At 38.3% G+C, this 25566-nt stretch overlaps 1 protein-coding gene across 6 annotated transcripts in view; it reads left to right on the top strand.

The window, feature by feature from the left end:
* LOC150098822 (myeloid differentiation primary response protein MyD88-like) overlaps nucleotides 1–25566 on the top strand; it is a 118486-nt gene that overhangs the window by 35821 nt on the left and 57099 nt on the right. For all 6 annotated transcript variants that reach the window (XM_090405693.1, XM_090405691.1, XM_090405694.1 and 3 more), the window contains 2 exons: nucleotides 5463–5858; nucleotides 19612–19680. In XM_090405693.1, the coding sequence (XP_090261819.1) occupies nucleotides 5537–5858; nucleotides 19612–19680 (391 nt within the window). In that variant the 5' untranslated portion in view covers nucleotides 5463–5536. The remainder of the gene's footprint in view (nucleotides 1–5462; nucleotides 5859–19611; nucleotides 19681–25566) is intronic.

Raw genomic sequence — 25566 nt, 5'->3', positions numbered from 1 at the left:
TACTGCATTGGTGGAACCGTGCTCCAGGAAATTGATGAGGCACGAGATTTAGGAGTGTTGGTAGATAAGGAATTGAAATTTAGGGGACACATTGCAAAAGTGACCAAAACAGCTCATCAAATCACTTGGTTGCTGAAGAATACGTTGACAAGCAGAGACAAGCAGGTTATTGTTCCTCTGTATCGAGCCTTGATAAGACCCCATCTAGACTACTGTGCTCAGATTTGGTCACCTAGGTTTCTTCTTGATGGGGAGGATGTGGAGAGGATCCAGAGGCGAGTGACCAAGATGATAGCAGGTCTGTGGAATGAACCATATGAGAACAGGTTGAGGATTTGTGGGTTGCAAAAATTGGTTGATAGGCGGAGAAGGGGAGATATGATTGAGACATTCAAATTACTGAAGGGTTTCTATAAAATTAATTCAGAAGATATTTTTGAGAACAGGGCTGGTTGTGGGAGGACTAGGGGACATCCATGGAAACTGGGCAAAAGTATGGTTAGTAAAGGTGTTAGAGCTGGGTTCTTTACTTTTAGAGAGTGAATGAGTGGAATGCGCTCCCTGAGTCTGTGGTGGATGCCGTGACAGTGAATGAGTTTAAGGCGAGGTATGATAGATACTGTATGAATGTCAAATAGTTGTGATGAATATGATTTGGGGCCTCCCTCGATGAGTCTAATGACTCCCTGGAGTTGCCCGTAATAATAGTAATAGTAATGATAGCACAAAACCTTTTGCAAGAAGCAGTTGATCTTTTGCTTGCAAATGTCAAGCAGAAGGTAGGAAGCCATCTGCTGCAAGAGTATCATTACCATAGGAAGAATAGCATAGTTGACAGTAAAAAAGGTTCACTGACTGTGGAATGAAAGAAACCAACCCCTGACTGAACAGGGAAAACATTTTGCAATCCACTTCAGGAATTAAGAGCAATGTCAGTAAAGTGGATTACAAAATCGTTTCCTGCTTTGTCAGGGATTGGTTCTCAAGCAAAAAATGTATTTCTTTATTCCATTATGTGTGTTTTAGATATAATTTATGTATATAACAGCATCATCAATCTGAGAATTTAATTTAATTTAATTTTTTCCCCTCACCTTATGTAATAATTTGACCATGAAATGTACTCGAGAAACTCTCTTAATAGAAGTAGAGAAATGTGTAACAGTTAATGCTCACTGATATCTGCTATTTTAATAACAAAAAATATGATTACTTAAAGCTTCTAACATAAAGAAGCAACATGATTTCTTTTGTAAATCATCTTACACCTCTCCATCAACAAGGGCTCTGGAATATGTAGGTGCTTGATACCTATTGTATCAAGTCCAAAAATAATTTGGACCTCACATTCTTCCTAATCACACACTTATTCAGCTTATGGAGATGATCAAGTTCTTCCCTGCTTGCCATGAGCTGCAATATTTTTCCTGTGTCTAAACTAAGAATCTCTTACATACCTTGTATGCTTCTATCACATCACCTCTCCTCTTATCTCTCAAACTTTGAAGACCACACTCCTTCAGTCCCTTATTCATATGCAAAGTTCTGCAACCTAAATCTGATTTTGGTTAGCTGGTGTTGGATCTTTTTCCACTGTTTCTTCATCTGCATGTAACACTGGTAACCATACATGACCAAAGTAGTCCAGATGTTGTTTTATCAAGGCCTTGCAAAGTGGTAGAATAACTTCCTTATATCTTCCTTATATTGCAAGTTAGTGTTCTTTTCAGGATTGCAGTTGTCTAATGTGATGTCTTAACCACTTTGGCAATGTAGCCTCTAAACTTTTAACTCGATGTCCACCATTACCCTTAAGTCTCTAGCTTCATCAACCATTTGCAGAAAAGTCTTCAACACAGATCACATATCTTTGCACTTAGCAGTATCAATTCGACTCATTAACATTGTCCACAGAATCGCTCTGTTCAAGTCGGCCTGCACGGATTCTGTATCAGAATTTTTTCCTTATTACCCAACCCAACTTAGCATTGTCTGCATATAAGTGAATGTTTCTCCTAAAGACCTTATCTTGTATGTCCAAGCACAGAACTGTGTGGTGCCCCACTGATCACTCTCATTCTCTTACATTTAGTTTCTCCATAGATCACTCTTTGATAGTTGTCAGATAACTATGCTTCAATCCATGCCACAAGCCTATTTTACATACCTATTCCTCATATGCTGAATTATGTTAAATGCCTTAGAAGAATCCAAAAGAATCATAGTGTATCCACTTCTCTTATTCAACTTCATTCTAACTGTAGATTGTGAGTAGAGTGATAAAACAAGACCTAGCTTTCACAAAGCCATGATGTCCAATAAAATTCATATTATTACTTACCCATCTCTGGATGTAACTCCTCACCAGTCTTTCTAATACCTTAATAAATACTCAGAGTTACAGATTGGTCTATAATTTGCTGCACCAGTTCTAGCTGCTCCTTAGTATAGTGGAATTATCTATATTTTTAAATTAAAACATAAATGAAGTACTCTAATGCTTTTTATTCTCCAACAGAGCTCTTTTAGCCTTAACTAACTTTTTGAAGACTTTTTGGTTGGGGAGAATGGGATGCAGGGTATGCAGTTTATGGGGACAATTTTGAAGGAGGCAGAGGAAATGCGAAATCTGAGAGTGATGGTACATGGAAACTTGTAGTTTAAGGACATTATAATGGATTATTGCAATGATGAAGAGGACTTTGACACGTTGAAGCAAAGAGGTTATGGTTCCATTGTAAAGCCTTGATCAGTTCACCTATGAATTGTTTTGCACAGATCTGGTCAACTGGTTTTCAAGGGTAATGAGGATATCTTGGAGAGGGTCCAGAGAAGATTGGCTAAAGCAATCAGGTTTTTGGAATGTGTGATATGAAGACAGATTATGGAAATGCCATTTTCAAACCTTCTGAATAAGAGAAATATGATTGACACTGAGGAGGAATGCTATCAGGTTAATGTGAAGGAGAACTTTCATGCAATAGAGGAAGACAGGCATTGAACATGAGGCCATCTCTGGAAGTTGAAACTTTTAATGTACACAGTTCACATGGTTGGAACATGAATATCCTGTCAACCACAATGTGGACCCTAAAGGACTGTTAGTCCATACATGCCAAGAGATACATTGTGTTTAAAACTTCTTTTAGGTGTTTTTAGTTATTAAACAATTAATTATAGAATATAATATAGAATAATATTATCGAATTGTCCAAGAGTGTGGTGAGCACAGAGACAGGGAACATATTTAAGGCATGGTATGATAAACTCTGTGTGTGTGTGTGTGTGTGTGTGTGTGTGTGTGTGTGTGTGTGTGTGTGTGTGTGTGTGTGTGTGTGTGTGTGTGTGTGTGTGTGTGTGTGTGTAACAGTAGGACTTTCCATGATGAGTCTTTTGACTCCATGGAGGTTTAATAATAATAATATACCTGTACTTATATGTGACAGTTTGGCTACAAAAATATAAAAGTAAAAAACAAAAGTAACCAAAATCAAAAATAAAGTGCCTTGTACTCATTAAAAACCTTTCACATACCCCTAGGATACACATAATACATTTTGGGAAACACTGGTCTAGAGAGTGGTAAATGCAGAGACAATAAAGAGTTCAAGGCACAGTTTTTTGATCTTGTGTACAGTAGTGGTTAAACCTTCCATGATGAATCTTTTGACTCCATAGACGTCTGATGCTAATAATAATAGTAAATAATTTTTAAAAAAATGTTATGTGCAGAACATAACATTTGATGTTATGTTACGTTTTGCACTTCTGATGTTAACATTCTGATGTAGAAATTATGGAATAATGCTATTTTCCAAGTGATGTTTTAAATGTTTACTACTACTCTTATTCTTAACATTATTTATTAAAATATCTTTTTAATATTGTGTTATATTATTATTATTATTACCACCCCAAGACCTCATGGAGTCAAAGACTCATCTGGGAGGTCCTTTTATCACACACACAGCTCATCATACTGTGTTTTAAACACATTCAAACTCTTTGCTGACACCACATTCTCAGGCAAGGCATTCCAATCATTGACAACTCTGCATGAAAAAAATCTTCTCTCACTCCCCTACCCACACCCTCTTTATACAGTTTCCAGGGATGACCTCTGGTTCTCCCCTGATCTCCCACTATTCTCTATAAAACTTCTCCAGCATTGATCCTATAATAACCCCTTACCAACTTGTAGGTCTCTATCATATCTCCCCTCTTCCTCCTGTCCACCAGACTCTGCAAATTACATCTTCTCAATTTTTCCTCATACTCAGCGTTCCAGAGGTCAGAAACTACCTTAGTCAGTCTCTTTTGGACCCTTTCCAACATCTCTTCATCCTTCTGAAAACCCAGTGACCAAATCTGGGCACAATAGTCCATGTGTGGCCTAATCAAAACCTTATACAATAGAACAAGAATCTCCCTACTTCTACACGTCAGTGTCCTCCGCATCATTCCCAGAAGCCTTTGTGTTGTCTTCACAATTTTGGCAATGTGTCCCCTAAATTTTAGATCCTTATCCACTATCACCCCCAGATCTCTTATTTCTTCTACCTCCAACAATATATTCTCACCAAGCATAAATTCTGCATCCCATCTTTGTTTTCCAAATTTTAAAACCTTACATTTTGCAACATTGAACTCGCATCCCCATTTCCGTGCCTCAATCTATTCAAGTCTTCCTGTAAGGCCACAACATCTTCACTACACTTCATGGTTCATCCCAACTTTGCATCATCTGCAAACAACTGAATATCTCCATCCAAATCTTCACCTATATCATTAATATACAAGTTAAATAGTAATGGCCCTAAAACAGACTCTCCAGATCCTGAGGCACTCCACTAGTGACTTTCCTTTTCCTGGATATCACTCCCCCATACACAACTTGTTGATACCTATCAGATAGCCAGTCTCCAATCCAATACACTAATCTAATATCCAACCCCATCTGCTCTTGTTTGACTGTCAACCTATCATGAGGTACTCTATCAAAAGCCTTTGCGAAATCCAAGTATATTTTCGTGTATCCTTCTCCTCTGTCCAAGGAAGCAGTCACTTTATTGTAAGTAGCTAAAACATGACCTTCCTTTAGCAAATCCATGCTATACATCAAAGATAATACCATTGTTATCAACCCAACTCTGGATCCTAGTTCTCATAAGCTTCTCCAACAACTTAACCACAACGCCTGACACACAGATAGGCCTATAGTTTGATGCTTGAGTTCGATCACCTCCTTTATGAAGTGGCACAATCTTGCCCTCCTTCCGCTCCTTAGGAACTTGACCGAGTGCAAGACTCATATTAAAAAAATATGTCAAGGCAGGCGTCAACTCCCTGGCACATTCTTTCAGAATACGTGGTGATACATTATCAGTGTTATCGTGTTATCAGTGTTATTTATTTATATTTAAATCTAGATTTATATTTGACCTATTGAATTTTAATTTCAGGTATATGAAGTATTACATGATCCTATACAAGTTCATTATAATTAATAACTGGGTCATTTTTGAAAAGACTAAAAATGTCAGGACCTTCACATCCAGATTACAGTACCATTCCTGCTAAAATACTGAATGTTTCAAGCCGTTTAATACTTGCCAAATATCTTAATCCTCCTCAATATCTACCAACATCAACTGGTTTAGCAAAAGACTTCAGAGGACTTGCAGAACTAATGGGTTATGATCATATGGAAGTGCGCAGTTTTGAATCCAAACCTGATCCCATTAAACACATTCTTGAATTATGGGAACTTCATCCTTCAAGTACAATTGCGACTCTTCTTTCCATGCTGGAACAAATAGAGAGGTATGATGCAATTGCTGAATTTCAGCCACGCTTAGGTAAGTCATGAAAATGTTTACCTTTTTTTATAATTTTATTGATCATCAGCAATTTATTGATTTATAATTTTATTGATCATCAGCCTGGTGACTTCAACCATGGTATCTTTTGGTGGTCCTTCCCATAATGCATAGTATTATACACTCGAAAGGATGTATGCTTTGCATTTTGAGATACTCAGGCAATTTATGTGAAGTCACTAGGCTCCATATATATATACAAGTAGCCTAGTTGTGAAGATACCTATCGTGCAAACTTTTTTGCTTACACTTGGATAAAGGATTAAAGAAGAATATAATTTTTGTTTATTATTAAATATTATTAATATTATAGCAACCTCTATGGAGTTGGCAGATCCTTTGTGCGAGGCAAAATTAATCAGCAACATGTCTATGATGTTGAACTTTGAACTTATTTGTACTCTCCACGTTCACAAAATTCTGGCAATTCATTCCATTCACCCATCACTTTCCAAGTTAAAAATTTATTCCTCACTTCTTTCATCATCATATCTTTAAATAACTTCCAGAAATGGCCTCAATAAATGCAACAGTAAATGTGTGATGAATTCCAAGAATTTATTTTCATTTTGTTGGCCAGTTTCATTCTAATAAAACTCAGATGGTGATTTTTAGAATTGTCTGTTATTGTTTAATTCTCTTTCTGTGATCTTGTACTGATGATGCCTATCATACTTAATTGAAAATTCTACGTTAATCATTTTTTTTTTACACAGTTTCTTTCGTTTTTGTAATTCTTTTAATTGAAGGTAATATGTAGCTGGAGATCAAAGAGAAGTGTTGTTGTTTCTCTATTTTAAGTAGAAAGTTGAGGCATTTGTTGTGTTTCAAATAATTGATGTTTCTTAGCCATTGCCAAATGAGGAACAAGTCACTGAGTTAGTGGCCAGATTAACTATTTTTTTACTATTTTGTGACACCTCCAAGAAGTCCAAAGACTCATCGACAGATGGCACTCACTCTACAACTCTCTGTCTCCATCACTTAATTCATCAACTACACCAACAGCATCTACTGCCCACCACCACCACCACTATTAGTATTTTTGTCTGTAAAGTGCATGTATTCTGAAGGCCGATTTGTCTGTATGCAGGATGAAAAACCAGAGTTTCCAGGAGAAAAAATCTTGCCACTTCTGTATGAGATCAGCTAACTCACCTTCAGTTGGGGAAAAAAAAAAAAAAACATATAAAGATTCCTCCTGTCATGATGAGAATCAAACTTAGGCCTTTTCCAATCGAATGCATTAATGTACTGTTGTTCTTCCAATTGCGAAACAAAAATTTAGCAAAAATTTTTGTTTCAGGAGAGAAGCTGAGTGCATGTTGCTGTAATATTTCATAATAAAATTGGTTATGGGGGGGGGGGGGGAGGAAGTTGGGAAAAAAAAAAAACATAAAGATTCCTCCTGTCATGATGAGAATCAAACTTAGGCCTTTTCCAATCGAATGCATTAATGTACTGTTGTTCTTCCAATTGCGAAACAAAAATTTAGCAAAAATTTTTGTTTCAGGAGAGAAGCTGAGTGCATGTTGCTGTAATATTTCATAATAAAATTGGTTGTGGGGGGGGGAGGAAGATGAACCCATCAAGTTAAGATTATTCAGTACAAGAGAAAATAGATTAATGTCAGGCAGGAATTCATTCTGTAGCAAAAGGATTGTGATCTGGGCAGTTGTAAATAGGACTGACAGACTATGTATGGGTGAGAAATTTCCAACTCATTGAGTGTCACTACTAACTTTTTGGCTAGATATTAGTTAGGATAAGGATATATATTATATGTTTGAAGTAATTACTTTGAAAGACTGTTAAATGAAACAAGCAGTGACAGAACTGTAGTAGAAAATTTTCAAGAGAAATGCAAACAGGAGTATATATATATCTATACTTGAGGTGGAAAAAGCCATCAAAAACTTGAAATGTGGAAAGGCAGCTGGATTAGATAATATTCAACTAGAAATGCTCAAATATGGAGGTATAAAAGTTTTACAATGGCTGCGCTGCATAATTTAGAGGGGCTGGTCAGAAGTTTGAATTCCAGATGATTAGAGTAGAGCTCTCACAGTTTTCCTCTATAAAAAAGGGAATAAGTTGAATGTGAAAATCAGAGAGGAATTTTTCATCCTAAGTGTTCAAGGTAAAATTTATGCAAGCCAGCATACTTGAAAAGAGGCAGAAAAAAATTGTGGAAGAGAAAAAACTGAGAGAACAAGCTGGATTCAGGCCAAATACAAGTTGTCAGGATCAGATTTTCACATTACAACAAATAACTGAGAAATCATGGGAGTATGACAAGGATGTGTACTTAAGTTTTGTAGATCTGGAAAAGGCATATGAAAACTTTTTAAAACACTACAATTATTACGGGATAAATTATTATTAATATTATTATTACAGGCAACTCCAAGGAGTCCTTAGACTCATCGAGGAGACCCTAAACATCATGTCAAGAACTATTCAGCATTTGCACATGACTGTGAATGAGTTATTATTATTATTTTTCATCTCCAGGGAGTCCAAAGACTCATCGAGGGAGGACATCAACTCTACAACTCTGTCTCCACCACTCACAATACACCAACTGACTGCAAGTACACCAACACCATCTATCGCTGATCACTACCACTAGTATTTCCACAGACAATCACAAACATCCATGCCCATGGCAGAATTAGAGCCCACAGCCTTTTGGCTGGGGAGTGGATATGCTAACCACTCGGCCGCCAGGCTGGCCGTGTGGTTAGCATATGAGTTATGATATGAGTTCATATCATACTTTGTTTTGAACTCTTCACAGTCATGGCACCCACAACAAACTCTGGCAGCTTATTCCACTCTTTCACCACTCTCCAAGTAAAAAACCTAGTTCTAACACCCTTGCTAACTACACTCTTGCTCAGTTTCCATGGATGATCCCCAGTTCTCCTAACACCAGGCCTGTTCTGAAAATAAATGGAATATTATACAGAGCAATTCACAGTCTATATTTAAGTTGTAAATCAGCAGTTAGAATTGAAGGAAGGAAGGAAGATAACTGGTTTGATGTAAAATCAGGTGCAAGACAAGGATGCATATTATCTCCATTCTTGTTCATCATCTATATGGATCATATTATGAAAAAAAAGTGGCATTAAACCTGACATTGGAATTGGAGATATCAAACTGAGCTCTATGCTTTATTCAGATGATGCTGTACCCCCACCCAACACATCTTGTGCAAGCTCTAACTAAACTGAATAATAGCTGTAACAAATTTGGCATGAAAATCAGCAATAAGAAGACTGAAACTATGAAAATAGGCAGGAACATTGAAAACTTCAGCTTCATTCTGAATGGAGCATCTGTAGAACAAGTAAAATATTTCAGCTATAATTTATTCACAGTTTTTAGTGAAGATGGCAAGTTAAATCTGGAAATAGCAGAATAAGCTGGCATGGTGGAGAACCAGTTGAATAAGTTTATATGGAAAAAGAGAGAAATTAGCCAAAACAGTAAATTAGCAGTATACAAGACAGTGTTCACACCAGTTTTAAGTTATGAATCTGAGAGCTGGATTAGAAATAAAGTACTTGATCCAAAGATTAGAGACTATAAATATGAGAGTCCTTAGAAAAATTAGGGGCCTGAACAGATTGCATCAATGGAAAATCATATTAAAAATGAAGATATTAGGAAAAACTTGGAATTTTTTGCATTCAAGAATGTGTGAGCAGGACTAATCTAAGGTGGTATGGTCACTTAAATAGAATGGGAGATGAAAGGTTAGCAAAACGGGTGTTTGATCCGAGATGGCAGGAAAAAAAAAGCCAGAGGAAGACCAAGGACTAGGTGGATTGATTTGGTCAGAAGTGCTTTAGAAGAATGAAATGTTAAATATAACAATATTGAAGTGCTGACAAGTAATAGACTAATTTGGAAGAAAATTGTTGATAGGAGATTATTAATGATGTAAACTTAATTATGTACTTGTTAGTTTATTTTAACAGTATTGATTACAACACAGAATGATACAAAAATAATTGATATTTATTTATTAACTTATTAGCTAATTATTAATTATATGAAGAGTCGAAGGCTTCAATTCGGCGACATGAAATTATTTAAGTTAAGGGATATTACATCCCATATTGTCCAAATAAGAAACTCGCAGAGTTTCATGCCGAATATAGAAACTATATAAAGTTCGGTGAGTCCAAGCATAAGCAAATACCTGGATAGTGCAACACGTAGCCCATCTGGTAGTGCAACACTGAGACAACTTATAGCAAGGGTGGAGCAAGCTCTGATCACTACTCTTGGTATTTACCCATAATGTGAAACCCAACTCCTAGGAGCTGTATTACTGTTCTACATTATGAGAGAAGGTCACTACCCAGACTGGTTTCAACCTTTATTGAGGTCTCATCAGTGAGTAGGTAGACCTAAATAATACCAAGTTTGTAGTGAACAGACCTTACATACCCTACTATAAGAATTGCCAAGAAGGTGTCCTGATAAATTATTAATTATATGAAGAGCCAATATGGGATGTAATATCCCTTAACTTAAATAATTTCACGTCGCCGAATTGAAGCCTTTGGCTCTTCATATAATTAATAATTTATCAGGACACCTTTTTGGCAATTCTTATAGTAGGGTATGTAAGTTCTGCTTGCTACAAACTTGGTATTACTTCAATTACTTTATTGGTGAGACCTCAATAAAGGTTGAAACCAGTCTGGGTAGTGACCTTCGCTCCTAGGAGTTGGGTTTCACATTATAGGTAAATACCAAGATAGTGATTGGAGCTTGCTCCACCCTTGCTATGAGTTGCACTGCCAGATGGACTACGTGTTGTACTATCCAGGTATTTGCTTACGCTTGGACTCGCCGAACTTTATATAGTTTCTATATTTGGCATGAAATTCTTTGAGTTTCTTATTCGGCTATGAAACAATACGGGATGTAATGTCCCTTAACTTGAATTATTAGCTAATAATTTGCTGATATTATATCCAGCATCTACAGAGCACAAGAACAGTTTGTTACAGTACGAAACAACAACAATTTCATATAACAGTGGGACTAGTTTAAAATTAAAATTAAAATTTTAGTTTTAAATTTAAAAATTTAATGGACAAAACAAAAAAATTAACCTCCTAATTGGCATTATCTATGTTGAAAAAAAGAGAGAAACAAGTATTAATTAGATTGTAAAATGACTGTCTCTAAGATTTTTGGTAAATTTATACAGCCATACTTGTTGAAATTTGGAGTATGTTTTAAACGTTAATTCCAAAAACAATCTCTCTTATTTATAATGACTTTTGTGTAGCATTTACGTAGCCAACACCCTAAACTTTTTAGTGCATTTACGTAGCCAACACCCTAAAATCCATGTCACAATGGAACAGTAAATTAATGATTGTCTTCCCTTCCTAGATACACCAATCACATGGCTTCCTGATGGTTCATTATTTTTTTCTGTTTATAGAAAACTCAAACACAGTGAAATATTTGCATAAACATTCACACCATCATCCAGCTCAACAGTTTGGTATCCTAAAAACACTAATTTACAGAGCTAGAACTATCTGTTCCAGTGACAATGCTCTTACCACTAAACTCACTTGTGTCACACTTTCTTAGCCAATGCCTATAATTCCCATATGATAGAAACAATACTAAATGCTCCCCAGAAATCCTCTCCGTTGCCTATCACACAATACTACCGCAAAACTGTTACCAACCCTTACATTCAAGGTACATCTGAAAAGATATCTAGAGTGCTTAATAAATATCAGCTACACACCATATTTAAATCATATGTCAAATTGGCAACTCTCATCTGTTCACCAGAGGAAAAATTCATTTCTTTATCACATCCAGGAGTATACAAAGTGCCCTATTCTTGTGACCTGCTTACTATGGACAGACAGGAAGAACTGTTGACATCTGCCTTAGTGAACATAAAAATACATTTGGCACTATTGTTATAGCATATCAGGTTTAGCAGACCATGCCTTGGATATCCCTTCAAACAGGATTAAATGGAAGAAAACAAAAGTGCTACAATCATAGTAGCCTAAACACCTCTTGAGGATATATATATATCAGGGAATTGATGATGATGATGTTAGTTAGGACTGTCTATTCCATTCACACTACAATATAAAAAAAAAAAGGGAAAAAAAGCATTATTCTTATGAATGTTGTGTAAATCTATAGACTGTGTAGGGTGGGAGTGGTGATGGGAAATAATATTATCAGCTTTTTCATAGGCTCAGCAGTTTTATCTTTGATCTACATAGTTGGATATAATTCACCAATCAATATATACTGAATTTCACATTTCTTCCAATTTTTTTCCTGTTCATTATTGCTGCATATTTATTTATCAGCTTTGGTTGTTAATTATTATTATTATTATTCAGGCCTCCAAGGAGTCAAAACACTCATCGAGGGAGGTCCTTCCTAAGACATAAAGTCTGTCAAGACTCATCGAGGGGAGGTCCCCCCCTGAGAAACACAAAGTCTATCATACCACTCTTTAAACTCACTGACTGTTCTTGCTCCCACCACTCCATCAGGCAATGCATTCCACGACTCAACCACCCTCCACACAAAGAAACCACTCCTTACCCTAATTGCACACAGTTGCCTTTCGTAACTTCCAGGGATGGCCTCTTGTCATCACTCCTTCCCGTTGTTCAACCAAGCGAAAGAACTCCCCAGTGTCAACCCTGTAACCACCTCTCAACAGTTTAAAAGTCTCAATCATATCACCTCTCCTCCTTCTATCCACCAAACTCTGCAGTCCACATTCTCTCAGCCGATCCTCATAACTATCCTTGTACAGTCCTGAAACCATCTTTGTCATCCGTCTTTGTATCCTTTCCACAGTTAATTTATCCCCTTCAAATCCTGGGAACCAAATCTGAGAACAATAGTCCAAGTGTGGTCTGATCAGAGACTTATACAACGGAATGATAACCCTCTTATCTCTGCAGGTCAGTGTCCTTCTCATAATAGCAGCAATCCTCTGTGTTACCTTCACCATCTTTGCAATATGTCCCCTAAACTTCAGGTTCCTATCAATCATCAACCCCAGATCTCTTGTCTCCCCTACTTCCTCCAGTATAACTCCTCTCATAGAGTATGCAGCATCCCATCGATGTTTCCCAAACCTCAAGACCTTACATTTTGCTGCATTAAACTGACATCCCCATTCATTTGCCCATCTATCTAGCTTATTTGAATCCTCTTGCAGGGTTACCACATCTGCACTATTACTAATAATCCTTCCCAGCTTCGCATCATCCGCATACAACTGAATATCCCCCTGCAATCCACTGGCTATGTCATTGATATAAAGGTTAAACAATATAGGTCCTAGTACTGAGCCCTGTGGGACCCCACTTGTAACCCTCTGCCTCCTGGAAACTGCTCCACCATACACAACTGTCTGATACCTATCAGACAGCCAATCCTGAATCCAGTTGACCAATCTGACATCCAGACCCATGTACTGCAACTTAAATATCAGCTTATCATGTGGCACCCTGTCAAATGCCTTCGCCAAGTCTAAGAAAATTGCAGTATATGCCTTTCCCTCATCTAATGTTCTTGTAACTTTATTATAAAAGGCTAGCATATTGCTAAAACAAGAGCGTCCTTTCACAAATCCATGTTGATTCTCACAGATAACATTACCCTCATCTGCCCAATGCTGTATACGGTCCCTCACTACTTTCTCCAAGATCTTAATAACTACTGATGACACACAGACTGGCCTATAATTAGACACTTCCAGTAGTCTGTTACCACCCTTATGCAATGGCACTATCTTACCTTCCTTCCATTCCCTGGGCACCTTTGCCAAAGCCAGACTTTCATTGAAAAGCCACGTTAAAGGCACTGTCAATTCCCTAGCACATTCTCTCAAAATGCGTAGTGAAATACCATCCCGTCCCACAGCTTTACTGACATCCAGAGTACTCAGTATCTGAAACACACTCTCCTCCTGTACCTCCAGACCTCGAACCAGTCCTATCCCTCTAGCATTAAAACTGACTCCTCTAGGATGAAATACTCCAATAAAATGTTCATTGAACAATTCCACTACGTCCTCTGCATCAGTCACTCTATTCCCATTTTTATCCCACAATATCATTCTTCCACAGTCATTTCTCCTCCTACTGGCCACATAGCTAAAAAATTCCCTAGGATTTTCTTTGGATCTTAGGGCCAATCTCCTCTCATATTCCAGTTTCACTTTCCTTACCACACTAGTTACTCTTCTGGCCTGTGTCTTATATTCCTCATGCATCTCTTCACCTGTTTCCTTCTATCTCTTCCATAGCCTCTTTTTCGCATGCAATTCCTGTTTAAAATTGTTTGTCATCCACTTTACTCCAAATTGCGTCCTCTTCTTCACTCGTGGTATACAACTTACCATTGCTGATAACAAATATTCTTTCACAATTTCCCACGCACTAGTGATATCCCGGCCTTCCAATTCCTCCCTCCATGAAACTTCCCGAAGTTGACGTCTAAGACTATTATAATCACCTGCCTTATAATTCCACATAAGTTCCCGTCTCTTTGATACTCCTGCATGTCTATTCATTTTCCAAGTCAACACCATATGGTCACTCTCTCCAACTGGTGGGAGAGACGTCAACTCAGTTATTATCAACTCTTCTGATGCTATAACCAAATCCAAAACTTTTGAACCTCTTGTTCCCTCTGTTACATGTTGCCTAAGACATTTGTCCCTCAAGAATTCTAGAAATTCCATTCCCCTATTGCTACATGCATCTTCCTCTCTCTCCAATTTATACTACTGAAGTTAAAATCTCCCATAACAATCATTCTTCTTGCACTTGCCAAACTTAGCTGTCTAAACATCTCCTGGTCCCCATCCTCTGTGCTCCTGGGTCTGTAGCAACACCCCACTAAATATCCTGTTTTGCCTACCTCTACCTCACACCATACGCTTTCAAAATCATTTGTCTCACTTCCTTCCAAATTCTCCACTCTTAGAGGACATAGGTCATCACTTATCATAAGCAGTACCCCACCACCACACTTTCCCCTCCTATCCTGATGAAAAATGCTATACCCAGCGACTTTTATTCCTGTTGTTATATCCCCTTCTGTCAACCACGTCTCAGTGATCGCAATAATTTTTGGCCAGGCTGATGCTATCTGCGCCACCAATTCCTCTCCCTTATTCCGGATACTCCTGGCATTAGTATAAAGCATATAAATGCCATTGTTTCTAACCCAGCATTATCCCTTCTAGACTCCACTGGGCTCAGTGTTACCTGACATTGTCTCCCTTCTCCCAAGTATCCATTCCCACAAGAGGCCACCCTTGCTATCATCCTCCCTGGGACACACTGACTCATTCAGAACAGCAATCTCTCCAGATGCCTATCTCCTTCCTCATTCAAATGTAAACAGTCTCTCGCATACAATTCCTCTCTTTCCTCAAACGCACTCCAAGCATCCACATATACCAGTCCTCTCTTGTCACACATTCTCGCTATTATGCCATTCAATATCACCGCTCTTCTGCTCAGCTCATCATTATCATACCTAGGCAACACGCACACTATTTTTCCTCTCTCTGTCTTCTTCCGTACAGTCTCAAGCAAAAATCTCATATCTCTCGCTGCCCGACTTACATTACCACTCAAGTCATTCATTCCTACCATCACAATCATCTCATCCACCCTTTCGCCTCTCTTAATTGCCATAGCCACCCTTTCTATTGTTCCTCCTGGCAAACACTCCTCACACATCCTATCTTGAACACCACGGATCATTGAGTCGCCATACATTATACCTCTTACCATTCCCTCGCTCCTATTGTTTCCATTCTCTCCTCTTCTTTCATTCCCATACCTCTCTCTTCTACTGTTTCCATTCTCTCCTCTTCTAGCACTCCCATACATCTCTCTCATTCCCTCTCTCCTACTGTTTCCATTTTCTCCACTTCTAGCGCTTCCATATCCCTCTCTCATTCTGTCTCTCCTACTACTGTTTCCATCCTCTCGTCTTCTAGCATTCCCATACCTCTCTCTCATTCCATCTCTCCTACCGTTTCCATTCTCTCCTCTTCTAGCACTTCCATATCTCTCTCTCATTCCGTTTCTCCGACTGTTTCCATCCTCTCGTCTGCTAGCATTCCCATACCTCTCTCTCATTCCCTCTCTTCTACTGTTTCCATTCTCTCCTCTTCTAGCACCCCCATACCTCTCACTCATACTCCCTAAATTCTCTCTCTCTCCTACTCTGATTCGCCTTGCATTTATCTCTTCCATTCTCCTAATCTCATCTTTCATACCTCTACTCTCATTCACAAGACATTCCACCTCCTCTTTCAACTCATCTATCTCCCTCTGCAGGTCAGTCACTCTTAATCTAAATTCACTCTCCCAAACAAAACCATCTCCTAAACTTTCACAGTCACTCACACCTTCCACACTATCAACTATTATTTTCTCATTCTCTCCTATCACACTACTTGTCTTCCTACATTCATTCCCCGTTCCTGGAGCAACAAAGTCGGATATAGATATATCTAATGTACTTATTTCCTCCAACTGCCTGCATTTTGCGCACATACGCTCTCCACTCTCTTTAACAAGCCACATATGTAATTCCCGAGACGCATACATGCCGCAAGTACTGCATGCCACAAAGTCCCTTATGATATTGCTAATAATTGAGTTCTTAAATGGCGGAGGACTTGGCGTTACGCCACTTGCGACTGCTGCTGAATCCACCATCATTCCTTACTGCCGAGTAGCATAATCTTTAATAATTATTCGATTAATAAATAAGAGGAAAAAAAAGTACAAACAACAGAACATTTAAGTACTAAATATAATTAAATAAAAACTAAATACAGTAACTTAGCTTCGTTTGTCTTCCACCGTTACGCATTCGATTCCGACGGTACCAAAATATATTATATCGCGACAGCAACTAACTTCCAAAAAACAACCACTGAAGTACACTCGTATTCAGAGAAACAATTTAGCACTCAAAAACGTAGAAAAACGGGGAAAAAAGCTGACTATTCACCGATTAAAAATCACTTTCTTCTGCACGGCTCAAATTCACCGCCACGTGCCAGGAGATGATTATTGTTAATATTCCTCTTATTAGTTTATAGATGTGATGCCAGTAATAATTGATGAAATGGTAGAGTTTAATTTACAATTTACAAATGCTTACCAAACTAAATATACAGTATATACAGTGGTGAGCTATGGAAATTTTAACAAAGGGCTCGCACTGTCGAGCAAAAAAAAAAAAAAAAAACCTGTCTTTCACACAAAAACGTTTATTAATACAGCTTGTGTACAAATGCCAATCAAAAAGTACAAGGGGGACAATTAACCTGTAAAGGCTATCATTTTTAAACAAATATTTCATTATCTAAACATGAAATTTATCTGTGTTAATTTATCTTAGATAAGAAAAACATTTTTAACTATCAAAATATAATAAGAATAAAATCTTTTATAATTGTACATATAAAATAGTCTGCATTTTTTTATGAACAAAATAAATTTCTTTTGTTTGCAATAGAAGTTTTTATGACAAGCAATCTATAAATAATAAATAAATATTATCTAAACACAATAATATTGAAGTACTTTATATTTCTCTTTTGTTTTTATACTTCAAGTGATAATCAACGGTCCCAATCAAGGGACATTCTTTTATTGAGGGAATGTGCCAGAGAGTTAACAACAGCTTTTGTATATCTTTTCAACATGAGTCTCTCACTGGGTCAAGTTCCAAAAGAGTGGAAAGAGGGTAAAATTGTTCCAGTTCATAAGGGAGGTGATAAGAGTAAGGCTTTGAATTATAGACCAGTCTGTGTGTCTGGAGTTGTGGTCAAGGTATTAGAGAATTTAGTTAGGAATAAAGTTCAGAATTGGGTTGACAACAGAAAATACTCTTTGGTGGCCAGCATGGATTTACTAAAGGAAAATCATGCTTTAGCAACCTGCTTACTTTTTATAATAAAGTGACGAATGCATTGGATAAGGGTATTGCATATACAGTGGTATATTTAGATTTTGCAAAGGTGTTTGATAAATTGCCACATGACAAGCTGGTAATTAAATTGGAACGGATGGGGCTGAACAGTAGATTGGTTCACTGGATTGGAGATTGGTTGTCTGATAGGTATCAGTGAGTTGTCTATGGAGGAGCGATATCCCAGAAGAGGAAAGTTACTAGTGGTGTACCTCAAGGGTCTGTTTTTTGGTCCATTGCTGTTTAATTTGTGTAAATGATATCTGGAGAGGTCTGAATGGTGATGTGCATTTGTTTGCAGATGATGCAAAGTTGGGCAGAGCTATCAGGAGTAGTGTGGATGCTGTAGCTTTGCAAGAGGACTTGAATACACTGTCTGAATGGGTAAATAAGTGGGGATGTCAATTCAATGTCTCAAAGTGTAAGGTTTTGAAATTTGGGAAGCAGAGATGGGATGTAAAGTACACAATCAGTGCGAATATCTTGGAAGAGGTAGAGGAAATGAGAGATCTGGGAGTGATTGTAGACAAGGACCTAAAATTTCAGGGACATGTTACTAAAATAGTGAAGACAACACAGCGGATAATGGGAATGATGCGGAGGACATTGACTTGTAGAAGTAAGGATGTTATGGTTCCTTTGTATAAGGCTTTGATCAGGCCACATATGGATTACTGTGCACAGATCTGGTCACCTGGTTTTCAAAAAGATGAAATTGCATTGGAAAAAGTTCAGAGGCGATTGACTAAGGTGGTTTCTGGTCTCTGGAATGTAGAGTATGAAGACAGATTGACAAAATGCAATTTGCAGAAATTGGTGGATAGAAGGAGAAGGGGGGATATGATTGAGATATAAGCTGTTGAGTGGTTATTACCAGATTAATGTCGGGGAGGTTTTGCACAGAATGGGTGAGGATAGCAGGAGAACAAGAGGTCATTCCTGGAAGCTGTATAAGGAGGGTGTGAGCAAGGGAGTGAGGAGCAGGTTTTTTGCATGGAGAGTGGTGAGTGTTGGAATGCTTTGCCCGAGAGTGTGGTGTGTGCAGAGACAGTGAATATATTTAAGGCATAGTATGATAAACTGTGTGTATAACAGTGGACCTCCCACGATGAGTCTTTGACTCCATGGAGGTTTTTATAATAATAATAATAATAATAATAATAATAATAATAATAATAATAATAGTCCTATTTATTCATATGTGATTACCAAAAGTGAATTCTTATTTGTAAAATGATAGTAACAGTAACTATAATATTTTATTTCATAAAATCACTTTGTTTTATGAGTTTTTTGCTTAATATATTTCAAAAAATTATTTTTTTGAAATATATATATAAATGAAAAATGATACATTTAAAAAAATTTTTATTTGAAAAAAATAAAGTAAACAAGAAGAAAGAAGAACAAGGGGCTCACAAATTTGAGAAAAATTCAACAAAGGGCTCTGGCTTATTGCTCACCACTGAGTATATATATGGTTGTTGTATTTAATAATGAAGCTAAGTAACTTTGGCCAAGGTAATTGAAAAGTCTTTTTAATTTCAAAACAAACATTGTAGAATGTTACAAGCAGTGATTAATATTATCTTATAGATTACTGTTACTTGTTTTTTAATACAATATATATTTTGTAAACTAAACACATCTTTGTGTGATACATTTTTTTAATCTCATTTCAAAACAGAAGCTGACACAGAAGCTTATTATCGAAGGATGCAGGTTCAAGCAGAACCACCACTGCAGGTTGCAGAAGGTAAATTTATTATTCAAAATCTAATTTTGAATTATTTTAATGCATCAAGCATACTGTACAATGCATTAATATAATGTGCAGGGCTTTCTTAACCCACTATGCAACTATGGTAATGCCTAAGAGTGTAAATTTGGAGATCAGCAAAATTATATCTCAAGCATAAAAATGCTTGCTTTTAATTTTACATCTTCTTCTTCTTCTTCTTCTTCTGCAGCTTCTCCCACTTAAGTGGGGTCACTGTTTGTTATGAGTCTCCTCCACACCTTCCTGTCTTGGGCTGTCACCACATCCAAGTTCTTCATCTTCAAGTCCTCTTCTACCAGCTCCCTCCATCTCTTCTTTGGCCGCCCACGCTTCCGCCTTCCTTGCACATCCATCTGCATGACCCTTCTTCCCACATATTCGTCCTCCCTCCTCATCACATGACCAAACCATCTCAACCTTGCCTCCTGTATTTTCGCTCCTAAGTTTGTAACTTTCACTGTTCCCCTGACATAGTCATTTCTCAGATGATCCTTTCTGGTCACACCGCACATCCACCTAAGCATTCTCATCTCTGCTACTTCCATCCTGCTAATGTTATTTTTCCTCAGGGCCACAGTTTCTATAGCATATGTCATAGCTGGCCTCACTACTGTCCTATAAATTTTGCCTTTCAGATTGATTGGCACCCTCTTATCGCATAACACTCCAGCCATCTCCCTCCAGTTCCTCCAACCTGCTTGTATCCTGCATCCCACTTCCTTCTCAGCTCCTCCATCTTCTTCCACTGTCGAACCTAAGTATCTAAAGTCTCTCACCTTCCTGATGACATTTCCTTCCAGCTCCAGGTCTGTCTCCTGGTCACCGCCCACTGCGCAACACATATACTCTGTCTTACTTCTGCTCAGTCTCATACCTCTCTCTTCCAGTACTTTTCTCCATCTTTCCAGTTTAGTTTCCGCTTCTTCTCTTGAATCTACACACAGCAAGATGTCATCTGCATACAACATTGTCCAAGGTGCATCTTCTCTCACCTCCTCTGTTACCACCTCCATCACAATATTAAACAGAAACGGACTTAATGCTGACCCTTGATGCAAGCCAACTGTTACTTGAAAACTTTCTGTCTGTCCCAAACAGGTCCGAACACTTGTCTTCACATTTCTGTACATTTCCTGCACTAACCTGACATATTTCTCCGGTACCTTCTTCTCCCTCAGACACCTCCAGACTTCTTGCCTTGGCACTCTATCGTATGCTTTCTCCAGATCAATAAATACCAGATGCAGCTCCCTTTGTTTCTCTCGATATTTTTCCATCATCTGTCGTAACCCAAAGATAGCATCTGTTGTTGATCTACCAGGCATGAAGCCAAATTGTTCCTTTGCAATCTCCACCTCCTCCCTCAATCTACCATCAAGAACCCTTTCTAGGATCTTCATTGTGTGGGACATCAACTTTATTCCTCTGTAATTTTTACATTCTTGTGCATCCCCTTTACCCTTGTAGATGGGAACAAGAGTACTCTCCCTCCATTCCTCGGGTATATTTTCCTGTTGGCAAACTTTCATGAACAGGTCCCACAGCAGGTCAATTCCCTCTTCCCCCAGTGCCTTCCATGCCTCCACTGGAATTCTGTCGGGGCCCACCGCTTTTCCATTCCTCATCCTCTTCATGGCCTCCGTCACTTCCATTCTACTGATGTTCTGCACCATCCCCTCAGAAGGCTGCCCATCTCCTCTGTGAGTCCTTGCATTTTCCTCATTCAGAAGGCCCTCAAAGTATATTTTCCATCTGTTTCTTATGTCCACATCCCTCCATAATACTCTTCCTTCAGCATCTTTGATCTGCCTCACATGTAAGATGTCCTTAGCTGCTTTATTTCTACACTTCGCTAGTTGGTAAATTTTTCTCTGTCCTTCCTTTGTTTCTAATTGATCATACAGATCTTGATATGCCATGGCCTTCGCCTGTGCCACAACTCTCTTGGCTTCTTGCTTTCTCTGTTTGTACACCTCTCTGTCCTCTTCCACTCTTGACTCATCCCACTTCTGCTTTGCCTTCCTCTTAGCTGTCACTGCCACTTGTACATCATTATTCCACCACCAACCCTCCTTCTGCTCTCTAATCTTTCCAGATGTCTCACCAAGCACCTCGATTGCACAGCTCAGGATTACTTTTGAATTATGTTTCCACCAATCTTGTACACTTTCCAGTCCATCCGAAATCCTCTCTAACACTCTCTCCCTAAAACGATTCCTCACACTCTCTTCTTTTAAGCGAAACCACTTAATTGTCTTCATCCCATGGCAACCAGAAGTTCTTATCTTCGATCTTATTTTAAAGTCTGCGCACAGCAGTCGGTGTTGTTGTGCTACTTGATCTGTTGGAATTACCTTACAATTTGTCACAACCTTAAGATGTTTTCTTCTAGTCAAAATGTAGTCAATTTGTGAGCTGTTGTTACCACTTCTAAATGTTATCAAATGTTCTTTCCTCTTGAAGAAAAACGAGTTCACAATTGCCAGATCAAATGCTACTGCAAAGTCCACAACCCTCTCTCCTTCCTGGTTCATCATTCCCACTCCGTGGCCACCATGCACCCTTTCACAGTCTCTATTCTGTCTTCCTATGTGCCCGTTCAAGTCTCCTCCGACAATCACCATCTCATTTTCTTCTAATTCCCTCATTTCTTCATCTAACACGTTCCAGAACTCATCTTTTTCCTCTGCCGTACAGCCAACTTGTGGGGCATATACACATAATACGACCACCCGCTCTTCTCCAAGACCCAATTTCATTCGCATGATCCTGTCGTTCCTTCTACCCACGTCCAGTACTTCACCCTTCATTCTGCCACACACCACAATTCCTACACCATTTCTTCCCTCGTTTTTCGCTCCAGAGTAGAACAATTTATATCCATCTCCCAGTTCCTTTGCCTTTCCACCTTGTCTCCTGCACACATAAAATGTCCAACTTCCTCTTCCTCATCATGTCTGCCACCTCTCTTCCCCTTCCAGTCATGCTTCCAACATTCAGTGTTCCCACTCGCAACATCCTCTCCACCTGCTGGGCTCGCTTCTTTAACCGCACCCGCCCTTGATGCGGTAGCCCTCTTCCACTTCTCACAGCTGTAGGGCGATGTGGCTGCGCGTCGCTTAAGGGGTACGCCCTAGCCCTTATATCATTTTAATTTTATGCTATTAGAGTATTCGAGGGCTAGGGGTGAGTCTTTCCTATCTTGCTAAGTCATTTTGTCTTATGCAGCCACTGAAGGAGGCAAGCTAGCCTCAATAGGTGCCGGTACCTTGCTTTTAATTTTACATATTTTCTTGAATTTAGGAGCAACAAAATAGTTCTTGCCTATGGGCAGCATATACCCTAACATCAGTCCCGATAATGTGCACTATTTCCGATACATGGTACTGACATACTATAAGGTTGACTGACCAACCTCTTGTGCATGGACCCAACATAACAACAACAATTTTTTTTTTAAATCTCAAAACCCAGATGCTTTGGTAAAAAACCATGCCAAGAATATAAGATAGTATTGTTATTAGTCTTTTGTGAAATACAGAGATGACTCTTTACAAAAATCCTTACTAGATTTTCTTCTGAATGCTTGCATTATTATAATTATTATTTCCTTTTTTTATTATTTAGGATCAATGCATGCACTTAATGTTAATCTTTTTCAACTAAATATTTCTCTCATTCCCTGCCACCTCTTTTTGAAAAAAGAAATTGTCCCATCCTTGCCCTATATCCCCCCCTAAGCTCTTTATTTTCTTCTCCTGTTTACCACACAAGTCCCTTGAACCGTCTGAAAGATCTTCATTGTGTCATCATCTTAATCCATGAGTAATTTGGCACATGCTAATGTAGATTTGATAATATTTAATCATGGCTTAGGTAAATTACTCCCATTGCCTATGATAGGATAACTTTCTTATATTCACATTTGCAATATGTCATCTGAATTTCAACCTCCTTATCTACTCTTATCCCAGGATCTCTTGTCTTTGCCTCAACTTATGGTAGTAGTCCCATCAGTATAAGACCTCATGGAGTCAAAGACTCCATGAGGTCTTGGTGTAATAATAATAATAATTATACAGTATATTACTTGGTTTGCCATCTCATTGATTCAAAGAGTAAAGCCTTTACACTTGAACTAAGACACTAGTATCCATTCTTTTTCATATCTCATTTTAGTGCAAGCAGAGAATGTGTTACAGATACTATTCTCTGGATGTCAGTCAGGTAGTGGGATTGGATGAGATTTCACATGTGTTTTTAGAGAATATACTAAGGAACTGGCAGCTCCTCCTTAGTGACTTGGCTTTTTCAGTGAGAGTCTGGCTATGGGAAAGGCACCCAAGGAGTGGAAGGAGGGGTAGATAGTCTCATTGCATAAGGGTGGTGGTAGAATGGAAGTATGGTCAGTTTGTATTTCTTCTGTAGTTATTAAATTTTGGAGAAATTAGTGAAAGACTGTACACAGCAATGGGCAGATGAGAATAATGTTATCTGTGAAGGTCAGCATGGATTTGTTAAGGGTGGCGCTAGTGTCCTTGGTGAATGTGGCGGTTGTGTTTAGTTAGGCTAGAAAACATGTTTTTAAATTTAAGTATAGTGTGGCTTTTTGTCTCAAATTGTGCTGCAGTTGTGCATCGGCTAGATACAAGTGTCCTTCAGTGGTGTTATTGTTTGAAACTTTGTTGCATATATTGTGTTTTCACTGCTGTTTGTTTCACTAATTCAACGTATAATGACGGCATCCAACAAGAAATGTACGTCAGCAGCGCACAGGACTTCTACTTCTACACAAAAGAAGTAGATTTTTTTGGCTCAGCATTAGATTTTTTGCAATGGATGCTTTGTGGAAACTGCTGCATGTATGCACCGAAGAATGTGAAGGATCTGTGGTCGGTCTAGCTAAATGAGAAGAACGAAAATGTTGACGTATGTGAGAAGTGTTGGGATAGGCTGGAGCATTTAGGAATGGAAGCTGACAAGTAGGGGAAGAACTTTGGCAGGAGTTCATGAAAATGAAAAATTACCTTCATCTTCTGCATGAGGAATTGGAAGTGCTCAGTAAGGAGATATTGGAAGTTAAAACTGAGTTTAATGTGTTAAACAGAGAAATTAGGACTATAGAGATTACTTTAGCTGAAGTAACTAGAACAGGATTACGTATGGGTGAGTCTTTTTGGTGAATGATGAAGTAATAAATAGTATGGGAGTGATTGGGAGTCAACAAAATAAAACCACAAGAGGTCTAGAAGAAACGAGATATCGTGAGAGTGGGGGGAGTAATGAAACTGGAAGAGTCATGCTGAATAGCGTAGAAAATGAGTCCATGAGTGACGCTTGTGTGGACTTGAATGAAGTTAAGAGTGGTAAGATATATGGTGATTCTATGATTAAGGGTATGGAGAGCTGTATGCCTGAAGAGTGCTTGGCTGGTGGGACAATAGAAAGAGTGGCTTTAGCAATAAAGAGAAGGCATGAAGCAGACAAGATGATAGTTATGGTGGGTACAAATGATCTGAGTGGTGGTGGTATAAATCGGGTAGCAAGAGATTTAAGATCATTGTTAGATTTGTGAAGAGGAAAAGTGTCATATGGGAGGATAGCATGTGTGCTGCCTCATTTTGACAATTACAAGTTAAGTAGACGAGCGATGATAATGAATGATATGATTGCAAGAATATGCAAAAAAAGAAGTCTGGAATTTGTTGATGTCTGGAGTGTGTTTGAAGGAAAAAGACAGTTGTATACTGGAGATGGGCTGCATCTGAACATGGAAGGACATAAGCGATTGAAGAAGTTACTGTTTTCTGAACAAGTTGAAGTAATTGGGCAGGGAAACTAATATTGAAAAGATTGAGTGTA

Source organism: Typopeltis vanoorti, chromosome 15, assembly GCF_054136105.1.
Source record: "Typopeltis vanoorti isolate ZY-2024b chromosome 15, IOZ_Tvanoo_1.0, whole genome shotgun sequence".
NCBI lineage: Eukaryota > Metazoa > Arthropoda > Arachnida > Uropygi > Thelyphonidae > Typopeltis > Typopeltis vanoorti.
The sequence above is the reverse complement of the archived record's forward strand: the minus strand, read 5'-3'. Positions and strand labels throughout refer to the sequence as shown.